Below are 23,550 nucleotides of genomic sequence, written 5' to 3'. Positions count from 1 at the left end.
AGTCCGCTAGTCTTTCAATAAAATAATAAATCTATCATATTTTTGAATGCCAAAAAGTTTTAAATCAGACCTAAATAAAGTAAAAAATCAAAACAATCAGAGTTATTTTGAAACGACTTCTGAAATGATGTCCCTACAGCATCGTTTTATAAAGAGACAAGTTATTGTTTTAACTTTATACATTCCTTGAACATTTTATTTCATTTTAAACAGCAGAGTGGCTGTTATAATTTTATATTTCTCAGATAAAACTTCAGTATAGGTACGAAAGATAAAACATCTTTATTCCCACTCGTAAACAGTTTACGGTCTTGTGGTGTAGTATCTGGGAGAGTACCTTATCGTACGATGTCCACAAAATGTTATGTTCTTTCAATCTCTAAGTACCTAATTGTGAAAATATCTTCAATATTATTTACGAAACATTACCCACATTTTAAATTGAATCAAAGCACTGCAGCTGACTTGTTAGTGACTCTATTAAAGAAACGTTTGAGATGGCGTTACTAAGTTATGAAAAACATTTTAAGAAATTAATTTAAAAACATGATCATTATAAAGTAAAATTGAAATCTCTCACAGCGACAAAGTTAATATTTTTGCCAAATCTGAAATCATAAGCATTGTGCAGAGCAGATTGCATTTAATGACACCCATTCACGGTACGATTGTAAGAAAATTTCCTAGTGTATCAACTTAAAAAATCAATGTATCCATTGTGTAACATGAAATGAGACAGCAAGACTGAAAAGGGTGACCAATGACCATGGTAGATCATTGCAGTATGCAGGTGCTTGCAACTGTTATGATTGTTTTGGATTGGCTTTATTTTCAAACTAAAGTAGAGTGGGAAACTGTTAAGGAAATAAAGTCTGAATTTCAGTAACACCCTTAAATTCTTGAGAGCAGCTGCGAGCGACTGCAGATTTTAATAAAAGATAACTCTGCATGCATTCGCATTGCACTTGAAATGGGTCAGTTTGACCGACAAAAGAACAAATTGGAAGATGCACTTATTTCTTTTAGATTATTTGCTAGAGGCTTTGAAAGATTTGTAACATTATTGCCTTTAAAAAATATTACCCTCATTGAACACTTGTTTAAAGTGACATTTAGTATGGAATGTCACTTAATCTACTGTACAACGAGTGTGTAACTTTTTTAGTAAGGGGGTTAGTATTTATTACGTAACTCTTTTAAACCCGGTATAGTCTGAATCTTTTTATACGTCGAAATGTATCTTTTAAAATGTTACAGGTGTTTCACAGTTCAGCGAATAAGTAAGTATTTCCGACGCAAAAATAGAGGGATGTATTATGATTATCGCGTTATATCATTTCTCTTTCCCATTTAATGTATTATTTTAATACTCTTCATATCTCGGGGGGATTTACACAAAACAAATAAAACACCTCGTTACGGAGTTATTAAATTTCCAATTTACAATAAAAAACTCAGATAATTAACTTTCTCTGGAGAACGTCTTCCAGATATTTTACGATGGCTCTTGGATAGAGTGTTCGGGCTTTCTTTATGTTTTAAAATCACTCGATTAAAAAGGTCCTTGCTTTTATTAGGTAAAAATACTTTTAATGTGGCGACCACGGGCGTAGCGTGGGCAGGCCTCCTACTAGGTGGACCGACGATCTGGGAAAGGTTGCGGGAAGAGCCTGGATGCGGGCAGCGCAGGACCGTTCATTGTGGAAAACCTTGGGGGAGGTCTTTGTCCAGCAGTGGACGTCATTAGGCTGAAACGAACTAACGAACTTTTAATGTAACATTTAATTTTATTATTTGTTCCAAACCAAACTGCATCCTTCACTTATATTTTTTCAAATGTCGCATTTCTCTTTAGATATTTTTCTTATTTCAAACTTATCTAAGTATGTATGTACTACATAACAAGTCCTATAATCCTGTTAATATTATACACTGCGAGAGTTAGCAAGGATGGATTTTTGTCACTCTTTCGTGGTTAAAGCACTGAGCCGTTTTACACGAAATTTAGTAGAGATTGTATTTGTTTTAAGACTCTAAAGTATTATGATAGTTTTTATCCCGCTTTTTGGAAAGTTAACAAACACGTGATACTTTACGCAGACGAAGCCGCGGGCAAAACCTCGCTCTTGTATATGTTTTAAGTCTGAAATTCAGTTAAACCTTGTAACAGCAATTCAAGTATGCAAAACTAGCGCCATAACAAATAATGTACACAATAAGCAGTTGTTGTACTTATTTATGCGGGTAGAGAATACTTGTTTGTTCAGTATGAATATTATTTGCGAAGCTTGCTTACATATCCAACATTATTAGAAGCAGTTGTTTAACTGAGATAATTTAACTTTTTATGGGGAGATATTATTTGAAATTGGTCCCTTGGGAATTGTTTGGTTTGATTGAATAAGGCTGAGTTGCACCATCTCACCGTAACCATAATGATAACCGGTGTTTTTTGTATGGAGTTTGAAAGGTTTTTGACGTTTGTTATAGTTAAAGTAAGATTGTGCAACCCAGCATTAATAAAAAGGCATTTTTTTACACGGTAAAGCATACGAAAGACAAGCGTTTGTCTCTTACTTATTTTGATTCCTATATTCTATTCCAAATAAATTAAAAATACAATGTCGAAACGGACGACAGGCATTAAGCGCGAAATGAAAAAGAATTAATGAACGAAAAAAACTTCTTTCATATCTGAAACTTAATAGTCATATCAAGTTCGGGACAGTTAAAATTTTATCGCAACCTGTCCCTTCTTTCGCTTTTCTAACATTCGTGATTGAAACTCGAAACTCCAATTTACCTTCGCAATCCTGTGTGAACTTTGTGCAGTAAAAAACGAGGAAGCCCCCGGTGACAGAAGACACCGCGAATTCTTTTTAATTAGTACCTCGAGTTGCCGTTACTTCTGGAGCAAATTAAAAATTGAAGAGCCGTCCGCTCGGCCAAGAAATGAGGTAGGATAGAAAAGGATGGAGATCAGTTGGTTCCGTATCAAGATAGAGGGGTTGGTGTAGTTTCATGTCTGAAATTCTTTGAAGTCTATATGGCATCTACACGTGTATTAAAAATCTTGAGTACAAATTATCATCATTATCATCAAGTCATCAAGGAACAAAAATGTACCATAGACAAATGGGGGATTTAGCCTACAAATTTCGTATTCAGGTTGCCTTTTACAACAAGTCAACATGTCCTATTCTATTCTACTAGAATCAACAATTCTCGTTAGCAAAAAAATATTTTTTTAAAAAATAATAAGAAAATATTTGCCCTAGGGAACCCTACAATAGTCAGTTCCTCTTCACAGGAACTCCTCAAAGAAGTAAAATGAAAGGTTTAGGTTCCAGGCAAGCAAACGTCAATTTCAAAATGAAGATTCACTTTTGCTGCTTTTTGAAGTCCATCAGTTAGTCCCACTTCATATTCTAGTGGGTTCGATTCCGTTTAGCTTTAGTTGTTAAACAAAGAAAAATAAAACTGAATTATTTGTCTCCCTATTCATTGCTGACCTTTTCTAGTGAATGAATGGGCTGTATTGTAGGAAAGCTACTAAAAATAAACCTTATAAGTAAATAAGAAATTTCTACGAAATAGGTTTTGTTTCTAATTCTATTGTGCAAAAACACTCATTCAATGTTCTTTATACAGAACGAACAAACCTTCCCCAAATAAAACCTGCCTACTTAATTAAGCCATCACTCGTCTTATTAAGAGATACGTGACACCTACAAGTAGGGTCAACAAAAACCTTTGGAAAGAAGCAAAACACATTTAATTATACAATGGGTATAATCCGGGGTAATGTAAGGTTACAAAAACACGGGGATCGGGATCTCACGGCCCATTAATATAGGGATTAATGGCGATAGCCTTTTTTGCTGACGACGCCCGTGACAAACTGTCTTGTATGCCCACATTAATTATAGTGTAGTAATTATTTATTGTTCTTTGTCCGTGATATTCTATTTCGGGATCTGAGAAAAAGTAATCATGGATTCCTTGATTCTATTGTATAACTATTCTTTGATGTAACAATAGTTGTTTGGAGTTTAATTTATTTTGTGGAACAATAGAAATCTTTGCAAAGGACGTCTGTCTAAGGCTCAAGACATATAATAAGTGGCATGCTGAGCTTAGTGCTCATTATTGTCTCATTTTTTTCCACACATTCGTATTACAAAAATATAAGCTCTGAAAAGGTATGAAAGGTATTCTATAAATAACTCATTGTATTATAATATTTTACACAGCTAAAAGCTGTTTACAAAGATTTCCTTTGCATCGAAACAATGCACAAAGCTAAAAAATCTCAAAGAAAATCCTTTACATCCTACAGCATCCGCTCCATCCAGCATTACCCACGCCTCCTCAAAGGTGGGACTTCAAAATACAGAAATCCGCGAAACTGCACCTGCCTCGTAGGGGCATATCCAAAATGGCCGTATCCAATAGGATGAGCTGGAGATTCCTTATTTGAAATCTGTGTTCTCTATGCACAGGCTTTGTAGACGAACCACCTTACCAGAAAACTGGACAAGTGGAAATTCAACTTAGGCGCCTTAAGAATAAAATCGAATGCAACTGCAGGTGGAAGTTGGTTAGCATAAAAATCCGCTTAGAGCAGCCTAGGTTCCAATTTTAAAATGGTTTGGCACGAACGTTTCAGGATTTTGCACTTTTTTGTCGGGACTTAGAGTGGGTCTGGGCGGCCTTGGCTAGAGTAAATAGAAATTGAAATGGTCAGTTAAAACGGCGTTGCTAAGCCGACGAGTGGACAGTGGGCAAAGTCCGGAGAACGGACGAAAGTTTTGGAATCGAATGCGTTCTTGGCGGCTTAGTGCAAGTGTGCAATCAATTAATAAAGAAATTGTTTTCAATGAACGTGGCGTAAGTTAATTTATTAAGTTAGCGTATATTTTTCTTTGCCAGCTAAATAAAAGTATTTCACAAGCAGCTTTTGTAGAAGCAGACACATGTTCGCGTGCCATAATATCTGAGTTTAACATTCTAGCTACCATAATATGTTTTCGTTAATATTTTCTCATGCAAGCTTATATTTTAAAATGATTGCCTGCATGTGTTTCCCAAATACAATAAACAAAAACCTCCGAGTCAGCGGTCAAATACCTTACTATAGTTGTAAGAAAATAAAAGATACCAAAATTGTATTACTAAATTTATTTAAGCAAACACAATTTTCAAAGGCTTGTTAGGTTTAAAGCAGTTTTCACAATCCCTGTGGATAATGAAAATTTGTTTTGACTGTCCAGAGTACGTGATCGAAATATTCGTGCCTTAGATACTAATCGTGTTTCGCAAATAATTTTCCACGATTAGATATTTTCTACGCAATTATTTTGAACAAAAGAGTCACCATATGGCTGAGTGTGAGTTTCTATCAAACGTCCTCACAAGTGAGCGCGTAAAAAATTACATGACGGATTGTACAGCGCCCCTAGCGGAAACGTTCAAGAGCTAAAATTTTCATACATTTTTTTAACGCGCTCACTAGTGAGGTCGTTTGGTGTAAACTCACACTCAGCCCACAGAAGAGAATTTGGCAAAATAGGCAACATTAGACAGTTTGACACCATACCCCAATAATTCGAAACCACAATTTTTTAAAAAGACTCTTCATTCTGGTCTTAAAAACTTAATTAATTTTAAATTACCAGTAAATTACGATTTTTGTTCGCATTGTAATTGAAAAAAGTAGTTTAATTGAGTTGACAAAATAGTGACGTCACTTGCTTGGTAGTACCATCACAGAATAATAATGAGTACTACGTACAGAAGTTTTACTTCGCGAAGGTATTTAAAAAAATGTATGCTCAATGTCATTAACAATATGGTATAATTTAGCCTGTCTCAAGAGTCAAGCACCGTTTTGTTGACAAACGTCAGTGATCGGCACTGCGCCGAAGCTATAGGGCTGACTTCGGTAAAATGATGTGACGTGAGGTGCCAAACTGCGGAAAATGGCGGAGGAAATACATGATTTACCATGACTTATCATAAATAATATTAACTACTTATTTACCTCTCAGTGTCTTGAGGCAACTTAAAAAAGTACACTCTGTGTTTTTATTATTATTTAGGCAGTTAAATACTGCACAGTATATAGTACACCATTTTCTTTATTTTCTTCCATCATACACAAGAATACGCGTGCGTGAGTCAATGTTCGCTCGTATGTGAGGCCTTGTCGAATAGTATCCTGTAGGTGGGCCATCGTGCGTGTTTTGTTTTCGATGTAAACTCGCGGAGATGAACAGGCCTGGTACCATACAAAATCTATGGGCGAGTTTCGTTTTGACAGTTTTAAAAAGTACGTCAATTGATTGGTGGTGTCAACATGTCTTTTGTCACAATCATTCGAACGGATACATCAAGATACACTGTAGCATTATACGATTTTAAACTTTCGCGTTCCATTTCAACTAAAATAGTAAGACACTAGTCTAACGCGACGTTTATTAATAAGTTACATTATGTACTCACGGCTTGACGTTTCGGCTGCTATGCTGCAGCCGTGGTCACAAGCAGACTGGCGCCTCGCGGCGTCGTCCGTTCGGGCAGGCTTGAAAATTTTTAACTACCCTCATATTGTCATTTATTACACTGTAGCATCTTTTTAGTCGTAATGGTGTTCTTGTGTAACAAAAATAATGCATAACGTTATGTTTTGTCAAGTGTGACAATTTCCTAAGGCTGAGTTGCACCACCTAACTTTAACGGTAACTATAACAATAACCGGTGCTTTTTGTATGGAGTTTGATAGATTTTTGACATTTGCGAAAGTTAAAGTAAGATGATGCAACCCAGCCTCAATATTCCATGAGTAAATACGAAAAAAAGTTTTAAGTCAAAATAACGTTTTGTCGCTGCGTATCTTGTCTTCCAAATAAAACCACCACTGTTGTTAAACTGAACTCGATTTATTGCTTTAGCTCTCAAGGTATAAGTAGAACGGAAAAAATACTCTGATTGCGCGATCTAAGTGCGCACAGTGCCATCTAGTTTACCACTATAGAACTAAATACTTGTAGATTGCTTATTTTATAACACAGACAGTTTTTATTATTTTAATCTCTTTATGTATGATATTTATCTATTTAATTTTATTTATTTATTTATTTTTGATGGGCTTTATTTAATTTTAAGTAATTGAGACTTTACACAGTTTTAGCTTATTGCAACTTTCATATTAAACATCCTGCCCACCAAAAGGACAACGTCCTTTTCTTACACAAAGTTAAGTCTATCTTACTTATTAGTACAACGAAACAGAATAAAACTTATATTAAACACGTTAAATAAAGTTTGTAAAGAAAACTGCCCACCATAACAATACAGGTTTTCAATTAGTCTGTACAAAGGGCTTAACACTGGAATATTATTAAGTAAATTGTCTTATCTAATACTTCTAACTTTTACAGCAAAAGGATAATCTATGTAGCTTTTAGTAAAATACACAATTTATTACAAGGTCGCTTGAATACACCATTTTTAGTTTTTACTGTGACAACTCTAGTTATATTATCTTTTCCTGGATGTTTATCAATAATCCTTCCTAACAACCACTTTGCTGGAGGAACATTGTGATCTAAAACTACAACTATATCATCTAATTCGGGCTCATCCCTTTTAGTGAACCATTTATACCTATTATTCAGAGTCACTAAATATTCATTAGACCATTTTCGCCAGAAGTCATTAACATTTTTAAAAGACATTTAGGGGTCGCTACCAAGGTTTGAATTTTAAGTAAAAACACAAAACCTATATTTGTTAGATTCATTTATTTTTAGCCAAAGCCAAATAAAAATATTACAAAATTATTGTTGTTGCTATGAACTAAGATATTATGTACAATGTACATATTTGAATCAATTATTTTTAAGATATGAGTGTTTACTTGTTAGTATCTCGACACGTCGGTACCATGGTCGGTACAGAAGAGGGGTTGAGGGGAGAAGGGGACAAGAAGTGATTGTCTATTATATCTATGCGATGTTCATTTGCACCTAAAATGTGATATAAACACTTAAATAAAACATTGATGAAACCATGATTTAAGATCTTCAAAGCTTTTGTAAATATTTTGACAGCTGGTAGCGACCTCTAAATCTTAACCAAAAAAAAAAACAAAAAAAGCTAATTTCATATTTAGAGGTATATAATCGAATGAGCGGGCAGCGCAGGACCGTTCATTGTGGAAAACCTTGGGGGAGGCCTTTGTCCAGCAGTGGACGTCGTTTGGCTGAAACGAACGAATCGAATGAGAAAGTGCCCCGGGGAGAATTCAAAAGTCGAAAAATAAGGACCACCCTACTGTGTGTTGAAATAAATTACTTATTATTATTATTGTTTCTTAATTTATTTTCTGTCCTAAGAGACAAATTTTAGGAGCACGGGCCGAAGCCAAATGCATCCCAATTACTTTAGTTTAAGCAACATTCAAAAACTTTCTTACTTTCCTGCATGTATTCAGAATGGTCGCTTTCTGTATTAATTTATAAATAGTTGGGGCTTATTATTATTGTGCTTACTTTGGAATAATCCACGTGTGATTTTATTTCTTTTTAAAAACCTTTCTGGCGTTGAACGTTCCTATAATATACACTGAATAAATAAAGGGATTGTATTGCTCCACAATTGGATAAAGGTCTTTGTAAATACGCTGATCCCTTCGGCCGAGCCGAGGGTACTATGAATTATATTGAAATAACTAATAAAATTAAGCCAAAACTATTTCGAAGATTCTGCGGCCAATAGAGATCAAGTACGGTAATTGGTACGGTAGCGCTTACTTACTCGAAATAAAGGATTATTGATAACCTTCTTATATTGTTGACTTTACTTTGTGATAGTTGTTGTTTGTTATCCCTAATGAAATAAAATAGTTTTAGTTTTATCACGTAGAGCTTGTAAAAATAAACAAAAGCTTAAGCGTGCGCTATGTTTTGGTATCAATTAAAGTTTGCACGTGATATTTGACCTTTCAGTTAGAATTTTAAAAACATTGAGCTTTATCTCTAGGAAAGTTCGATTCAAAGGTCGAGAGGAATCAAGAAATTACTAATTGGTTTCTAGTATCGTCATAACATTACAGGTTTCTTATTCTTATTATTATTCGTTGACTGGTAAATGCTATTGGCATTTAGACCGCCACTTCAAATACATTAAGTATGAGTATACCATAGAATGATATTGCCAAGTAATCTGTTCCTTTCACACTAATCAATATCCGCATGAGCGACATTAATGACATTGTTTATGAGTAATATTGAAGGTCTAAATATAAATTAATGTTCAACGTAACGCGAAATCTCATTAAAGCCCTAGAGAAATACAATAACTAAACATTAATTAAAAGCCCTAATATAAAATAAAGGTCGACCACTAATTAGCATGGAAACCCGAACTCGGTGCAAACAAAGCCAAGATACACAAATCCGCGCAACTGAACAGAAAGTCCTCAGAGAATATTGAATAAGCATTAACCCTTTCATCCAGTTATCCCTTTAAATTATAGCATATGATCGGGGAGCGGGCGCTCAATAAAAGGCAATAAGTTATGGCAAATGGCGCGTTATGCAGGACACTTAATCGGTAGACGCCACTCTACTTTGTAAAGGAACAAGTGTGTACTCGTAGTCTATGTGAATGCAGCCAAATGGCTCAGAAAGCATAGTGAAGGCGGCTCCCTCTCCCATTCGTTGGACCGACTGTCTAGTGAAGATCATGGAAAGCCACTCTTGTAGTGGAGTTTTAGGTTGAAACTGTATGTTGTCGACACGACAAGAAGAAGAAGTCACTCCTTCTCATCGCACTGGTTTTCTTTCCAACTCTTTTCTTCTACATTCCATTCGTCTTTGGAACGGTCTCCCTGAAAACGTCAGGCAGGCTCCCAGCAAGTTCACCTTTAAATTTCATGTGCGCAAACATTTTCTCGATAGTGTTTCATCTTCATGATTTCTGTTCAACCTCCTTTTTTTTCCCCCTTTTTTTTTCTCTTCTCTGTTTTTTTTTTCTCCCTGTCGCTGCGTATCTTGTCTTCCAAATAAAACCACCACTGTTGTTAAACTGAACTCGATTTATTGCTTTAGCTCTCAAGGTATAAGTAGAACGGAAAAAATACTCTGATTGCGCGATCTAAGTGCGCACAGTGCCATCTAGTTTACCACTATAGAACTAAATACTTGTAGATTGCTTATTTTATAACACAGACAGTTTTTATTATTTTAATCTCTTTATGTATGATATTTATCTATTTAATTTTATTTATTTATTTATTTTTGATGGGCTTTATTTAATTTTAAGTAATTGAGACTTTACACAGTTTTAGCTTATTGCAACTTTCATATTAAACATCCTGCCCACCAAAAGGACAACGTCCTTTTCTTACACAAAGTTAAGTCTATCTTACTTATTAGTACAACGAAACAGAATAAAACTTATATTAAACACGTTAAATAAAGTTTGTAGAGAAAACTGCCCACCATAACAATACAGGTTTTCAATTAGTCTGTACAAAGGGCTTAACACTGGAATATTATTAAGTAAATTGTCTTATCTAATACTTCTAACTTTTACAGCAAAAGGATAATCTATGTAGCTTTTAGTAAAATACACAATTTATTACAAGGTCGCTTGAATACACCATTTTTAGTTTTTACTGTGACAACTCTAGTTATATTATCTTTTCCTGGATGTTTATCAATAATCCTTCCTAACAACCACTTTGCTGGAGGAACATTGTGATCTAAAACTACAACTATATCATCTAATTCGGGCTCATCCCTTTTAGTGAACCATTTATACCTATTATTCAGAGTCACTAAATATTCATTAGACCATTTTCGCCAGAAGTCATTAACCATTTTTTGAGTTAACTTCCATCTCTGGAGGCCAGACAATGTTGATTTGGAATAGTCTACATCTGGAATAGTTACCAGTGGCTCCCCTACTAAAAAATGTCCTGGTGTCAAGGGCATTGGGTCATCTGGATTGTCACTCAAAGCAGATATCGGACGAGAGTTGAGGCACGCTTCCACTTGAGTCAAGACCGTTGATAGCTCTTCGAAGGTTAGCGTTGCATCTCCAATGACTCTTTTCAGGTGTTTCTTTGTGGATCGAACACCGGCTTCCCATACACCTCCAAAATTGGGCGCGTGAGGTGGTATGAAGTGCCACGTCGTGCCTTCCTCGGTGAGTAAGTGGGCAATTTCGTTCGGTAGCTGAGATTTAGCTTCGTTAAACATCTCTTGGAGTTCTTTATCAGCTCCAACGAAATTCGTACCATTGTCGCTGTACAAATCTTGGCAACGACCTCTTCGGGACACAAACCTTCTAAAGGCGGCAATAAAACCTTTCGCCGTTAAGTCTGATACCGCTTCCAGGTGAATAGCTCTGGTGGACAAACAAATAAAAAGGCATATGTAGCCCTTGTAAGCTTTCGATCCTCTGCCAGGAGAAAATCGTACGTTTATGTGGCCGGTGAAATCTACTCCTGCTGACTTGAATGGTTTATCTGGGGTCAGCCGGACCTTAGGCAATTGGCCCATAAACTGGTTGTTGTTTTGGCGTGAATATCGCACACAAACAACACATTCTCTATAACACTTCTTAACCTTTTCTCTGGCACGAATAATCCAAAACTTGCTTCTCAAAAAATTTAGCATAAGCTGTGGCCCTCCGTGGAGTGTCTTATGATGAGCATCCAAAATTATTAACTTAGTGAGGTGAGACTCACTAGGCATAATAATTGGGTGTTTCTTCTCAAATCCCACAGAAGACTGAATGATTCGACCGCCTACTCTTAACAATCCATTTTCGTCTAAAAATGGACTAAGAGTATGCAGTTTGCTTCTCTTGGCGACACAGCCCGCTTTAGATTTAATTTGGATTATATCTTCGTTGAAGTACAATTCTTGGGTTGCCTTTATGCAACCGTTTAAAGTCTCATTCATCTCCTTGACAGTGATGTTCTCATTTGCACTTTTAGTTGATTTAAGCTCTTTCACTCTTAACATTCTCCTGCAGTATGATAAAACTCTCAACATCTTCGAAAGATTGGAAAATCTCGTCCATATAAAATCTTCTGTCAAATGGACTGCAGTTGTTAGAGCTTTGATTGATCTCTCTTCATGGTTGGTGCTAAACTCTAAGTCACTCGTGTAGATGTCATTCTCATGTATACCTTTAGGACCATGCCACCACAGATCATGCTCAGTTAATTCACTAACGGATATACCCCTTGAAGCACAATCGGCAGGGTTTTGATCAGTGGGTACATGGTTCCATTGGTCACGATCAAGCATGGTTAAAATCTCAGAAACTCTATTACTGACGAATGTGCTCCAGCGGCTCGGCTCTCCTCGAAGCCAGGCAAGAACTACCATCGAGTCTGACCAAGCAAACCACTTGTTCTTGGGGATATTTAAAATTTGTGCTACTTCAAATAATAATTTTGTGCCGAGCAGCGCCGCGCACAATTCCATTCTAGGTATAGATATTTCCTTTTCGATGGGAGCAACCTTTGTTTTGGCTGTAACGACATTCACGTAAGTATTGCCCTCACTATCTCTGATCTTTACATAAACGACCGCAGCATAAGCCGCCTGAGAAGCGTCAACAAATACATGCAGCTCAACAGAATCTTCTCCTCCAAACTTCAGCCAACGAGGTATGGTGATATGTTCCACTCTATTTAGGTCGTCTCTAAATCTCAGCCACTCATTCAGCAACTCTGCTGACAGATGATCATCCCAATCCAAGCCGGACTTCCATAATTTCTGCATGTAGATCTTGGCAGTAATCAAAACAGGTGCGATCCAACCCATAGGATCATAGAGTCTTGCAATATTTGATAACACCTTGCGTTTGGTTATTGGCTCATCCATATCTGGCAAGTGATATGTATACTCGAAGTTGTCGTCGTTTTTATTCCAGGAAATACCTAAAACCTTTATCGTGTCATTGATTTTAAACGTAAATGACTCGTTTGAACTCTGTTTGTCTTTCTCAATATAGCGTATCAAGGTCTGACTATTAGTACACCACTTTTGTAGCTCGAAACCCCCCTCTCTCATGAGTTTATTTATCTCTGTGTAAATCTTTATGGCTTCGTCTTCTGTTGCGCAACCAGTTAACAAGTCGTCCATGTAGAAATCTTCTTTTGTTATTTTCGCAGCTACAGGATATTTCAACTGTTCGTCCTTTGCCAGTTGCTGAAGGGACTTCACTGCCAAGTATGGTGCACAAGCCGTTCCGAAGGTAAGTGTCAACAATCGATAATGAGCAATGGGTTCCTCCGGATCTGGACGCCAAAGAATTCTTTGAAAGTCCGTATCATCCTCATTCACCAAGACCTGTCGATACATTTGGACTATGTCGGCAACGATACAAATTTGATGCGTTCTCCACCGCATCAGAATGTGACGCAAGTCTTGCTGAAGCCTTGGTCCCACCATTAGAGAATCGTTCAAAGATACGTGGTTTACACCCTTACAGGACGCGTCATATACAACTCTGACCTTCGTTGTCTCTTTATTTTCTCTCACTACGGCGTGGTGAGGAAGATAGACGGCGTAAGGATATTCTACCTCCATCGGATCCATGATTTGCTCCATGTGTTTCTGTTTAAGGTAGTCTGTCAACACCTTAGCGTACTCCAACTGTAATACTGAATCCTTCTTGAGTTTCTTCTCTAACAGTTTAAATCTCTTTAACGCAATATCCTTTGATTTTCCATACACACAGCTTGGATCTGACTCTCTAAACGGCAATCGTACTATGTATCTACCTTCATTGTTCCTTGTGGTTGTGCTCTCGAAAATTTCTTCACATCTTTGCTCTTCTTTGGTTAGTTTCTTCTTTATTAGATCTGGTTCTCTTTCAATTTCCCAAAACTGCTTCAAAAGCTCGTCTCCTTTCACTTGCAAATGTAAGTTTATTATGTTGTGATTTGGTTCCTCTGAGTGACCAACCTTACCCGATAAAATCCAGCCCAGCTGAGTGTTTTGGGCGACTGGACCCCCTGGCGACGGATGTTTCAAAAGGCCGCTGAGTATTATTTGACTAAATGCCTCTACTCCTAAAATAATCTGTATCTTACCAGGTGAACCGTAGTTAGGATCTGCCAAAGGTAAATTTTCAAGATCAGGCCAGTCAAAAATGGAAGTGTTACTCGATGGAAGAAATGAAGTCAATGAAGATAAAACGAATGCGTTTACTGAAATAGAAAATTCAGGATTATGTAGTGACTCTAACTCAAATTGTACAATATTCTTAGTTCTAAGTTTACCATCTCCTACGCCTGTCACTAAGCCGTTGACTGGAATACGTTTAAGACCTAAGGATTGTACAGTACTCTCAGTTACAAAAGAAGCTTCAGAGCCCTGATCAACTAATATTCGCACAGTTTGAAAATAGCCATTTGTTGATTTGACCTTGACTAATGCCGTGGCCAGTAACACCTTACCTTGGTGCTCCTCCTTAGCAAAATGAGCTACAACCTTTTTCTCATAATTTGTACTGTGCTGAACGTCAACCGGACTCGAAGGTTGCTCGATACTCGTAGCTGGGGCCGCCGTAGGCAGCTGATGCTCGCTCCTCTCGAAATGCAGCAGGGTGTGATGTCTTCTACCGCACCGACGACAGCTTGTAGACTGGTGGCAGCTCTTCACGTTGTGGGTAGATGACAAGCAATTGAAGCAAAGTCTCTTTGATTGTACAAACTCAAATCTCTCTTCAGGAGACTTGCTACCAAATTGCTTACACTGATACAGTAAGTGTTGATTTGAACAAAACACGCAGACTCTATTATTCTCTCTCTTATTATCTTGTACAGTTGAGTGAAACATCTTCTGATTAGCGACTTGTTTGATATTGGAATTGGCATTGTTGTTTACAGGTTTCACATTTTGTTTGGTTCCGCTTATCATCTCCAAGGTTCTGAATCTTGTTTCTAGAAATTGCACAAGTTGGTTCCACTTTGGGAAGTCATCAGAGGTCGAATGACTAATCTCAGTCTCCCACAATTTTCGTGTCTCATAATCCAACTTTGACACTATCAAGTAGTTTATTATGACATCCCATGACTCAATATCAACTCCCAAATTCTTCAAAGATTTCAAACAAGCTGATGTGGTGTCAAGAAGTAGCTTTATTGACGAAGCGGACTCATTAGGTATGACCTTCTGTGAAAACAATCGTTTCAGGATTTCATTTGAGTTGTATCGTTTGTTATTGTAGCGACGCGTCAACTTATCCCATGCTTCTTGGTAATTTGTCTCTGTAGTGGATAAACTTCTCAACATGTTTTCAGGTTCACCCTTTAAACTGGTTTTCAGGTAATGTAGCTTCTGAACTGCACTCAAGTTTGCGTTGTTATGGATAAGTGAAGTGAACATATCTTGAAAGCTTTGCCATTCTTCATAAAGACCCGAAAAGGAGGGTAGTTGTATCTGTGGCAGTTTCACTTCAACATTCATCTGTACCTTTTGACTGTCTTGAGCTGAACTTGAAGGATCGAAGCAACTTCCCTTCTTTAATCCCATTTTCATTTTGATTTTGCAGTCAGTATAAATGTCTTCAACATTTACATACACATCTTCAGTAAAATAGGGTAGTTTATCTCGTTGATCTTTCGTCGCGGACACTATAATCTTGTAATGAATATCGCTGAACTTCTTCCATAATGTTTCCAAATTCTCTAATTTTGTCTCGATGTATAGTAAAGTTAATCTATCTTTAGGTGTTTTCTTAAAATTCGCCAAAGTCTTTCCAATTTGTTCTCGGATTTCTCCTTGCTGCAGTAGAAATGCTTCCATGGTTATGAAGTTGACGATAGGTTATGAAGTGTCAATTCACAAGTGAGGTACGGGCACAGATGCGCGTAAATATTCTAAGTCCAATAATCCACTGAGACACGATTTTTCTAAGTTCACAAATATCGGAGAAATTTTACAAGTTCAAGTTCCATACATAATCGGACCGAAAATATTCTAAGTCGAAGTTCCATATAAAACCGCACCAAATTTTTTCTAAGTTATTTCGGTCACTAATTTTTCTAAGTCTTTGACACTTCAAATTTTTCNAAGGTCAGTTCAACGTTTACAAAGTAACGAGAAAAAGCAATAATAAAATTAATCTTTTTCTGTTATAAAAAAAAACTGTTCATAGTCTTCTGACTGATCGCATGATGGAATAAAGGAAAAAAATAATAAAAAAATATCGGTCACTAATTTTTTTTAAGTCTTTGACACTTCAAATTTTTCTAAGTTATTTCGATCACTAATTTTTTTTAAGTCTTTGACACTTCAAATTTTTCTAAGTCTCAGCACTCTTTAACACAGTCACCTGTTGATCACTTCACTCACTGTACTCACGATTTTACCAAGTCCAAAGTTCTCACTTCCCAGGTTTCGGCACCAGATGTCGCTGCGTATCTTGTCTTCCAAATAAAACCACCACTGTTNCTGATATCAGGTTGGCGGCTCATTTTGTAATTTAAATTGTTCCCGTATTAGGGAAGTACAAAATTAATAACTAAAGGTACATAAAGGTACACCTCAGGTATTAAAAATTCATATTTATATTATTCATTTCTGTGACCATACACCCGCCATTCTGACGTTCACGAGGTTTCGATGCTGGAGACAATAACAATGTACGCATGATTGTGTGCCGTCATCAACACTTGGCACGTATCTTATGAAGATAGAATAGCACCTATTCCATCTTCATCAACAACTTCTTTTACAAGAAAAATGTATAAGACTGAACTTCTATTTGATTAAATTACAAAAAGGTTAGTTGTTAGTCTAAGGCCTATATGTATTGTTGGTAATGGTTTATTATTAATTTTCCCTATAACTTTGTTTTTCTCTTTGCGTAGTAGTAAGACACAAACCATAGGTACTTAATTTATGTACTAATCCATCAAAGTTGTTACAAAGATACTACCAACTAAAGAATTGCTTTTCTTTCCCTTCTATGTGCGATCTCGGAACAGTGAAAGGTATGGAGAAATTATAGACACAGCGAAAAAAATAGAAAACTAATTAAAAATGCTTCTCATTCACAGTAATTTAGTTTTAGAGTGAAATAAAAACAGCTTGATCATTTACACCGACGCATTTGTCTATAATTTGATCATTTTAGATTATTAAAATGCCATTGCGAATTTATTTTTTATTAACGTCATAAACCTCTAAATTTTTTTGCGTTACAAAAAAAGCTTTAAATTTAAATTTTAAATACCGCTTTGCTGTAAATCACGCTTTGGCATTTTACAAATTTTCTGTTGTGTGAGTGAACATTCCATTAGTTTTGATAGAATCACATGATGAAAGGTCAAATTCATCTTAACACTACCTTTCTTCGGCATTCCAGCACGAGTCATTTAACTCATTGAATTTGTTTCATCATTAGAAAATGATTTATCATTTAGTCAAATCGTTAAATTATCATTTACCTGATTTTCCAACCTTCTTAAATTATCTTTCTTCTTAACCCATATTGTTAATTCTTGTTAACCAACTTTAAGTTTCAGTTCTTCCCATTTTCCATGTTCAGTTCCTTCCACTTTCGGACTGAAGCCAAGAGGTGTTCCATTCTGGAAAAAAAATCCGTAATGAATTGTTTGAATGACCAGCCTTCGCCCAAGAGTTGATCCATTCTGTCGTACGCATTCCATAGGGACTGTTTTTTTCGCCCAAGATTTGATCCAACCTCTCGTCCACATTCCATAGGGACTGTTTTTAACGTTAATCATGACACGAAACTTTTTGGCGCATTTTGATTCTTATAAAAGAATTAATTAGACAGAAATCTGGTTGGTTTCAAAAGGAAGGTATCCACTATCCACAGCCTTCCTCCATTCAGTCCTTTCTGATCTTGGCTTCCAGCCTTAGCCAGGACTTGACTCGATCCCTTATCCGCAGGGACTTCGCGTACGTGGCCCGCGACCGCGCGACGCGTAAGCACATGTGTCACGTGTTTCGTTGCGAGGCGCCTGCGCGTAGCATCGCCAACGCGCTACGGGACATATGCAAGCGGATCATGATCGAGCGTTCGCTGCAGCCTCCACCTAGGCCCACGGATTTGCCGGCTGCGAGGCGCCCCAGGCCTTTAGCAGGTAAAATCGTCTAAAATCCACATCCTCCATAAATTTTGCAGCAGTCCGTCAGACATAGAACATAGGCTTGTCTTATTAGGTTTTTTTACTCTGTCACGGCTCTTGCATCCAACTCCTGCCAGGAACCGGCTTGGAAGATGAAGGCCCACTGACTTGCCTGTTGCGAGGCGGCCCCAGGCCCTTAGCAGGTAAAGAGGGAGTTGATCTTAACTGTCACTAGATAGGAACCATTTGAGCCCGCGCGTAGCATCACCAACGCGCTCCGGGACATATGCAAGCGGATCATGATCGAGCGATCACTGCAGCCGCCGGCTAGGCCCACGGATTTGCCTACTGCGAGGCGCCCCAGGCCTTTAGCAGGTAAGGAGAGTTTATCCTAATTATCTTATCTGCAAGCGGATCGCTGCAGCCGCCACCCAGGCCCACGGATTTGCCTGCTGCGAGGCGCCCCAGGCGCTTGGCAGGTAATAATAAATCACAAGACAGCTGGACATAGAACATAGGCCTCTTACCCTGACTTCGTCTTATCGTATCCAACTCCTGCCAGTGCCCAGCTTGGAAAATGAAGGCCCACCGTCTTACACATTGTAAGACGCCCCAGGCTTCACATTACCTATTTGTGCACGCTGGCCAGATGTTGGGGAGGCCGGATGTCCGCATATTCTTTCCACCTCCTTATCCACGGAAAGAGTGGGGGTAGTCTTATTCTACTCTGCCGGAACTACACTACTAATTACTGTTTTCGTTTTCCATAGATGAAGTTGTAATCCTACCTGTTTTTCCAGGCGCGTCCTTCCCCACGCCGATGGAAGAACCGCGCAAGACAGTGCGCGCGCGTTACTTAGGCAGCGCGGAGGTGCCTCGTGCGACCGGCATGGACGTGCTAAATGACGCGCTCGAGCGTCTGGCCGCAGCGCGCGCGCCGTCAGCTTGGCGCCCTGTGGCTGTGGCCGTGGCGCCTTCTATGATCACCATCACTGAGGAGGGGGTGAGTGACACGCCACGAGAGAGAGAGTGAGAGAGAATACTCGCACTCCACGAGAATACTCCCACACATGTGTATGTTGATGCTGACTGGAGAAATTCAGAAGGAGCGGACGCGTAGTCATCAGAGCTAAGCGACAGCGCACATTGGGCGATAAAACGCGGCAACAAAACGCATGCGCGCGTCATTTCATATTAGACGCCAATATCGCGATGTGCGCTGTCGCTGAACAACGCGCCTAAGTACTTGGCAGCTGCGCGTGCGCCGTCAGCTTGGCGCCCTGTAGCTGTTACGCCGTCTATGATCACCATCACTGAGGAGGTGGTGAGTGAACTCTCATAGTTCGGTGCTGACTCCTAGACCTGGAGAAATTCAGGAGTAGACCCAATAGGCATCAGATGCTCTTTACATTTGGCATGGACGTGTTAAACGACGCGTTCAAGCGCCTGGCAGCGCCGTCAGCTTGGCGCCCTGTAGCCATGGCCGTGGCGCCGTCTATGATCACCATTACTGAGGAGGGGTTGAGTGAACTCTCATAGTTCAGTGCTGACTCCTAGACCTGGAGAATTTCAGTAGACCCTGTAGGCTTCAGATGCTCCTTCTATTTAGCATGGACGCGCTCAAGTGCCTAGATGCTGCACGCTCGCCGTCCGCCTGACAACCCGTCACTGTTGCTGGGGCGTCTTCTGTGATCACCGTTACTGAGGGGGTGAGTGACACGAGGATACTCTCACACGTGTATAGCACCTGGGAAGCGCGGAGGTGCCGCGTGCGACCGGCATGGACGTGCTAAACGACGCGCTCGAGCGCCTGGCCGCCGCGCGTGCGCCGTCCACCTGGCGCCCTGTGGCTGTGGCCGTGGCGCCGTCTATGATTACCATCACTGAGGAGGGGGTGAGCGACAATTGGACACTTTAATAGGGTTAGAGATCTCATGGTACTGACTGCTGGACCTGGAGAAATTTAGAAGAAGCGGATGCTGTAGGCATCAGAACTCGCCCTCTGCGTAGATCTACAACGCCTAGAGTCAGCAGGACCTAGGTATTAGGTACTTAACTACGGCTGTCTTCTTCCTCGTGTCGTTTTGCGCTTGCCAATCTTCGTAGTTCTTTACAATATTGGTCACGTCGAGGTATCCACGTAAGTGGTAGAGGCGGTCACAGCTCCACCGCATTCTCTTTTATTCGAAGACCTGACGCAGTCAGATATGCTGTTAATTCTGCTGCAGATTCGATTCACAGATTTCACCAGTCCAACGCATGGACCTAGTGATTAGGTTCTCTCCACATTTTCCTGTACCTTTTCCAACTGTTATTAGCCCCAAAATACTTTTAAAGACAGTATGGACGTAAAAGTATGTAAACAGTATGGGCAGAGCAGGACCGGTCGTTCTGGATATCTTATGGCCTTGAGGCCTTTGTCCATCTGTGAACGTAAAGTAGTTTTCTTTATACATCATTTTTGTTTCTCATTTCCCACCATCACGTCCCCAGGAGAGCAGCCCACTAGTGGAGTGCCGCGTGCGCTACTTGTCGTTCCTGGGCATCGGGCGCGACGTGCGGCGCTGTGCGTTCATCGTGCACACCGCGCAGGACCTCTTTGTCGCGCACGCCTTCCACGCCGAGCCGTCTTCCGGCGCGCTGTGCAAGACTATTGAGGCTGCTTGCAAGGTATCTAGCAATCTTACTTGCCTTTTTGACTTTAGGAAATCACGTACATTTCTTACTAATTCCATTACGGGACTATTCCCACCTCTCATTCCCACCACTGCAACTCCTGTGTAGCCAGGATCTACAGCTTGACCGCCACAAAAACCCAACCAATGAAGGTCAAGTTTGTCCCGGGGGAAAGTTAAACTGTCATTGGACCCGCAACGAAATTAATCAGAAGAACATAGGAGGACTTACTAATTCCATTACCTGCCCCTTTCCCCTTTGGCTTGGACACCTAACAATATGAAAAGGAGACAATTTTATTCATCCTTGGATGAAACGTCACCTAAGTCTATTTATCAGCACACTTATATTCAATCATTTTAGGTATATCGACACTCCTTCAGCTGTTCAGAATAAATACTGAAGGCTATTGGTGAAAAATTACTTACAAAATCTTACAGACAGAAAAAAAATGAAATATCTTGAATGTCACGTTCCATCACGATTTTCTATTCGCATTTACGCTGGTATCGCTAGATGTTCCTCTTGAGTACCGGGACATTAAGTACTGAATTCATCTTACACAAACATGTGCTATTTACAGGGACAAGGTAGATCTTGGGTACAACATATCAAATCAGTAGTCACGCTGACGCACGCTGACCGTCAGCGCTGACAGCCGAAATGTATGAAGCATCGGCGCCTAACGATCAGCGTCACTCAGGAACGTTCCCTTCAATTACATACATAATGATCTGTCAGCGCCGACGATCAGCGAGCGGTCAGCGCGATTCTAAAACCCGCCTAAATGAATGACTACTGAGAATGATAAAATCTCTTTTATACCATCCAGCTCCGCTACCAGAAGTGCTTGGACGCCCACGGCGGCGCAGCATCGCTGGCCAGCGGCGGCAGCGGCAGCAGCAGCGACCCCGGCCGCGCCTCGCTCGGGCAGGCGCTCAAGTCGCTCGTGGGCTCGCTCACCGGCCGCCGCGCCTCGTGAGCGAGCGAGCACTCACCCAGCAGGTATGTACTGGTGCCTACACATCTAGGTGACAGTTGCTGACAGCGGTACTATAGTCTGGTCGCCGAGCACGTAGAATTTTGTCCAATGACCCCAAGCTACCCATCCTTATCGCTCGCGCGTAATTATATTATTGCTCACTGCGGCCGCCCGTCGCACAGTCGCGAAGTGTGCGACGGGCGGCCGTAGTGACTGTGCGAGCGCGAAAGAAACATAATTACGCGCAAGCGATAAGGATGGGTAGCTTGGGGTCATTGGACAAAATTCTACGTGCTCAGAGACCGGGCTTTAGCAGCAGCGACCTACGTCAGTGACTCGTGAGCGAGCCAGCACTCACCTAGCAGTTAAACTGGTCTACGACCGCTACTTAACATCCATAGTCACTGGCCAGGAAGCCAACATTCACCCTCCAGGTGTACAAAAATGGTACTGAACACGGCTGCTCTTAGAGTACTCGCTGTCTAACGGCGGTCAGCAAGTTACACTTATCCAGGTACAGAATCCAGTTCAGCATTTGCATGCCAATTTTACCTACCTTTAGGCCCGATTCGATCAAACTTTTATCCGAAAATAACTTCTGGTATAACTCTTCAGTATGGGAAATGTAAAACTGATAATTTATTCTAAGATTAATATTTACTCTTGTTTGGTCGAATCCACCCTTAACCAAAATATTCATACATACTAAAGCCCGGTCTGTGAGCACGTTGAATTTTGGTCAATGACCTCAAGCTCCCATCCTTATCGCTCGCGCGTAATTATATTGCTGTCGCGACTGTGCGACGCGCGCCCGCAGTGAGTGTGCGAGCGCGACAGCAACATAATTACGCGCGAGCGATATGGATGGGTAGCTTGGGGTTATTGGACAAAATTCTACGTGCTCACGGGCTAGACTATAACATACAGGATCTCCTATTGCGTGTTCTCTATGATCCTAAATCCAGTAAACACTTGGAAGCATAGTCTTCATTTTACCTTCTTTTTTCCTTTCAGCCCCTCCCCGGGGCCCTCGCCGCCTCGCAGCGCGGGCCCGGGCGCCGCCAACCAACACGAATACGACAACCTCTTCGAATCCTTCCAGAACCGGGAGTGAACTTGAGCTAGGCCATGGCTGCGCCTTGACGAAAACCAACCCAATCGCTACCGTTTCAAGATTCAATTTCGAATGCTCTACTGACTTTTAGTGTGACAATTGAACGTGAAACGGTACCGTTTAAGTTTTCTACCAAGTTCCAGGTGTTGTTCCATGCGCTGCTGCTGGTGAGAGCTCCTTAATAAAACGGACATTTACGTGCTAAGTTCTGACGCTAGCGGGTGGAGATATTTATATTTAGGTCGTTTCATTACAGCTGGCACGAATGTCATGTGAAATGATTTCAAAAAGAGAATATTCGTACCAGCTTTGCTAACACTTATTACGATGTCTTCTAATACTAGTTAATCGTACCCATTTGTAGAGGGCGCTAAGATGGATGCGCCTGTACCCGCTAGTATATGGACGCACAAAAATATAGGCGCCTTGAACTAGTCCATTTATGATTATGTGGCATATAGCAATCTCGTGGCGTTTGTTGACTATCTAATTAATTGACAATACTGTTGTGTTTATCATATTATTAAGTGGATATGTCAAAAACAACGTATAAATCCGTTGAGTTATAAAGTAAGTATTTGCAAGCACGCAACACGCATTGCGCGAACATTAATATAAAGAATTCAATCGACTGCATTAAAC

General features: G+C 39.8%; 1 protein-coding gene across 1 annotated transcript; it reads left to right on the top strand.

Annotated features, from left to right (window-relative positions):
• Positions 1–15,865: 15,865 nt before the first annotated feature.
• LOC114352366 (protein Fe65 homolog) lies at positions 15,866–23,442 on the top strand. Its single transcript, XM_028303950.1, has 6 exons — positions 15,866–15,889; positions 17,884–18,151; positions 18,937–19,139; positions 20,630–20,806; positions 21,645–21,817; positions 22,809–23,442. The coding sequence occupies exons 1-5, from the start codon at positions 15,866–15,868 to the stop codon at positions 21,792–21,794; spliced, it is 822 nt and encodes a 273-aa protein (XP_028159751.1). The 3' UTR covers positions 21,795–21,817; positions 22,809–23,442.
• Positions 23,443–23,550: the final 108 nt, after the last annotated feature.

This window comes from Ostrinia furnacalis, unplaced genomic scaffold (genome assembly GCF_004193835.3).
Source record: "Ostrinia furnacalis isolate ACB-3 unplaced genomic scaffold, ASM419383v2 OfSCF1345, whole genome shotgun sequence".
NCBI lineage: Eukaryota > Metazoa > Arthropoda > Insecta > Lepidoptera > Crambidae > Ostrinia > Ostrinia furnacalis.
Note: the sequence above shows the minus strand (reverse complement) of the source record. Positions and strands in the feature narration are given on the sequence as shown.

Excerpts from the sequence above, each read along its gene's own strand:
- LOC114352366 (XM_028303950.1), top strand. The coding sequence starts at position 15,866 with ATGAAGTGTCAATTCACAAGTGAG. Across the intron at positions 15,890-17,883 it reads AGTGTCAATTCACAAGTGAG|CCTTCCTCCATTCAGTCCTT; the intron begins GTACGGGCACAG and ends CACTATCCACAG. Across the intron at positions 19,140-20,629 it reads TCACCATCACTGAGGAGGGG|GAGAGCAGCCCACTAGTGGA; the intron begins GTGAGTGACACG and ends TCACGTCCCCAG.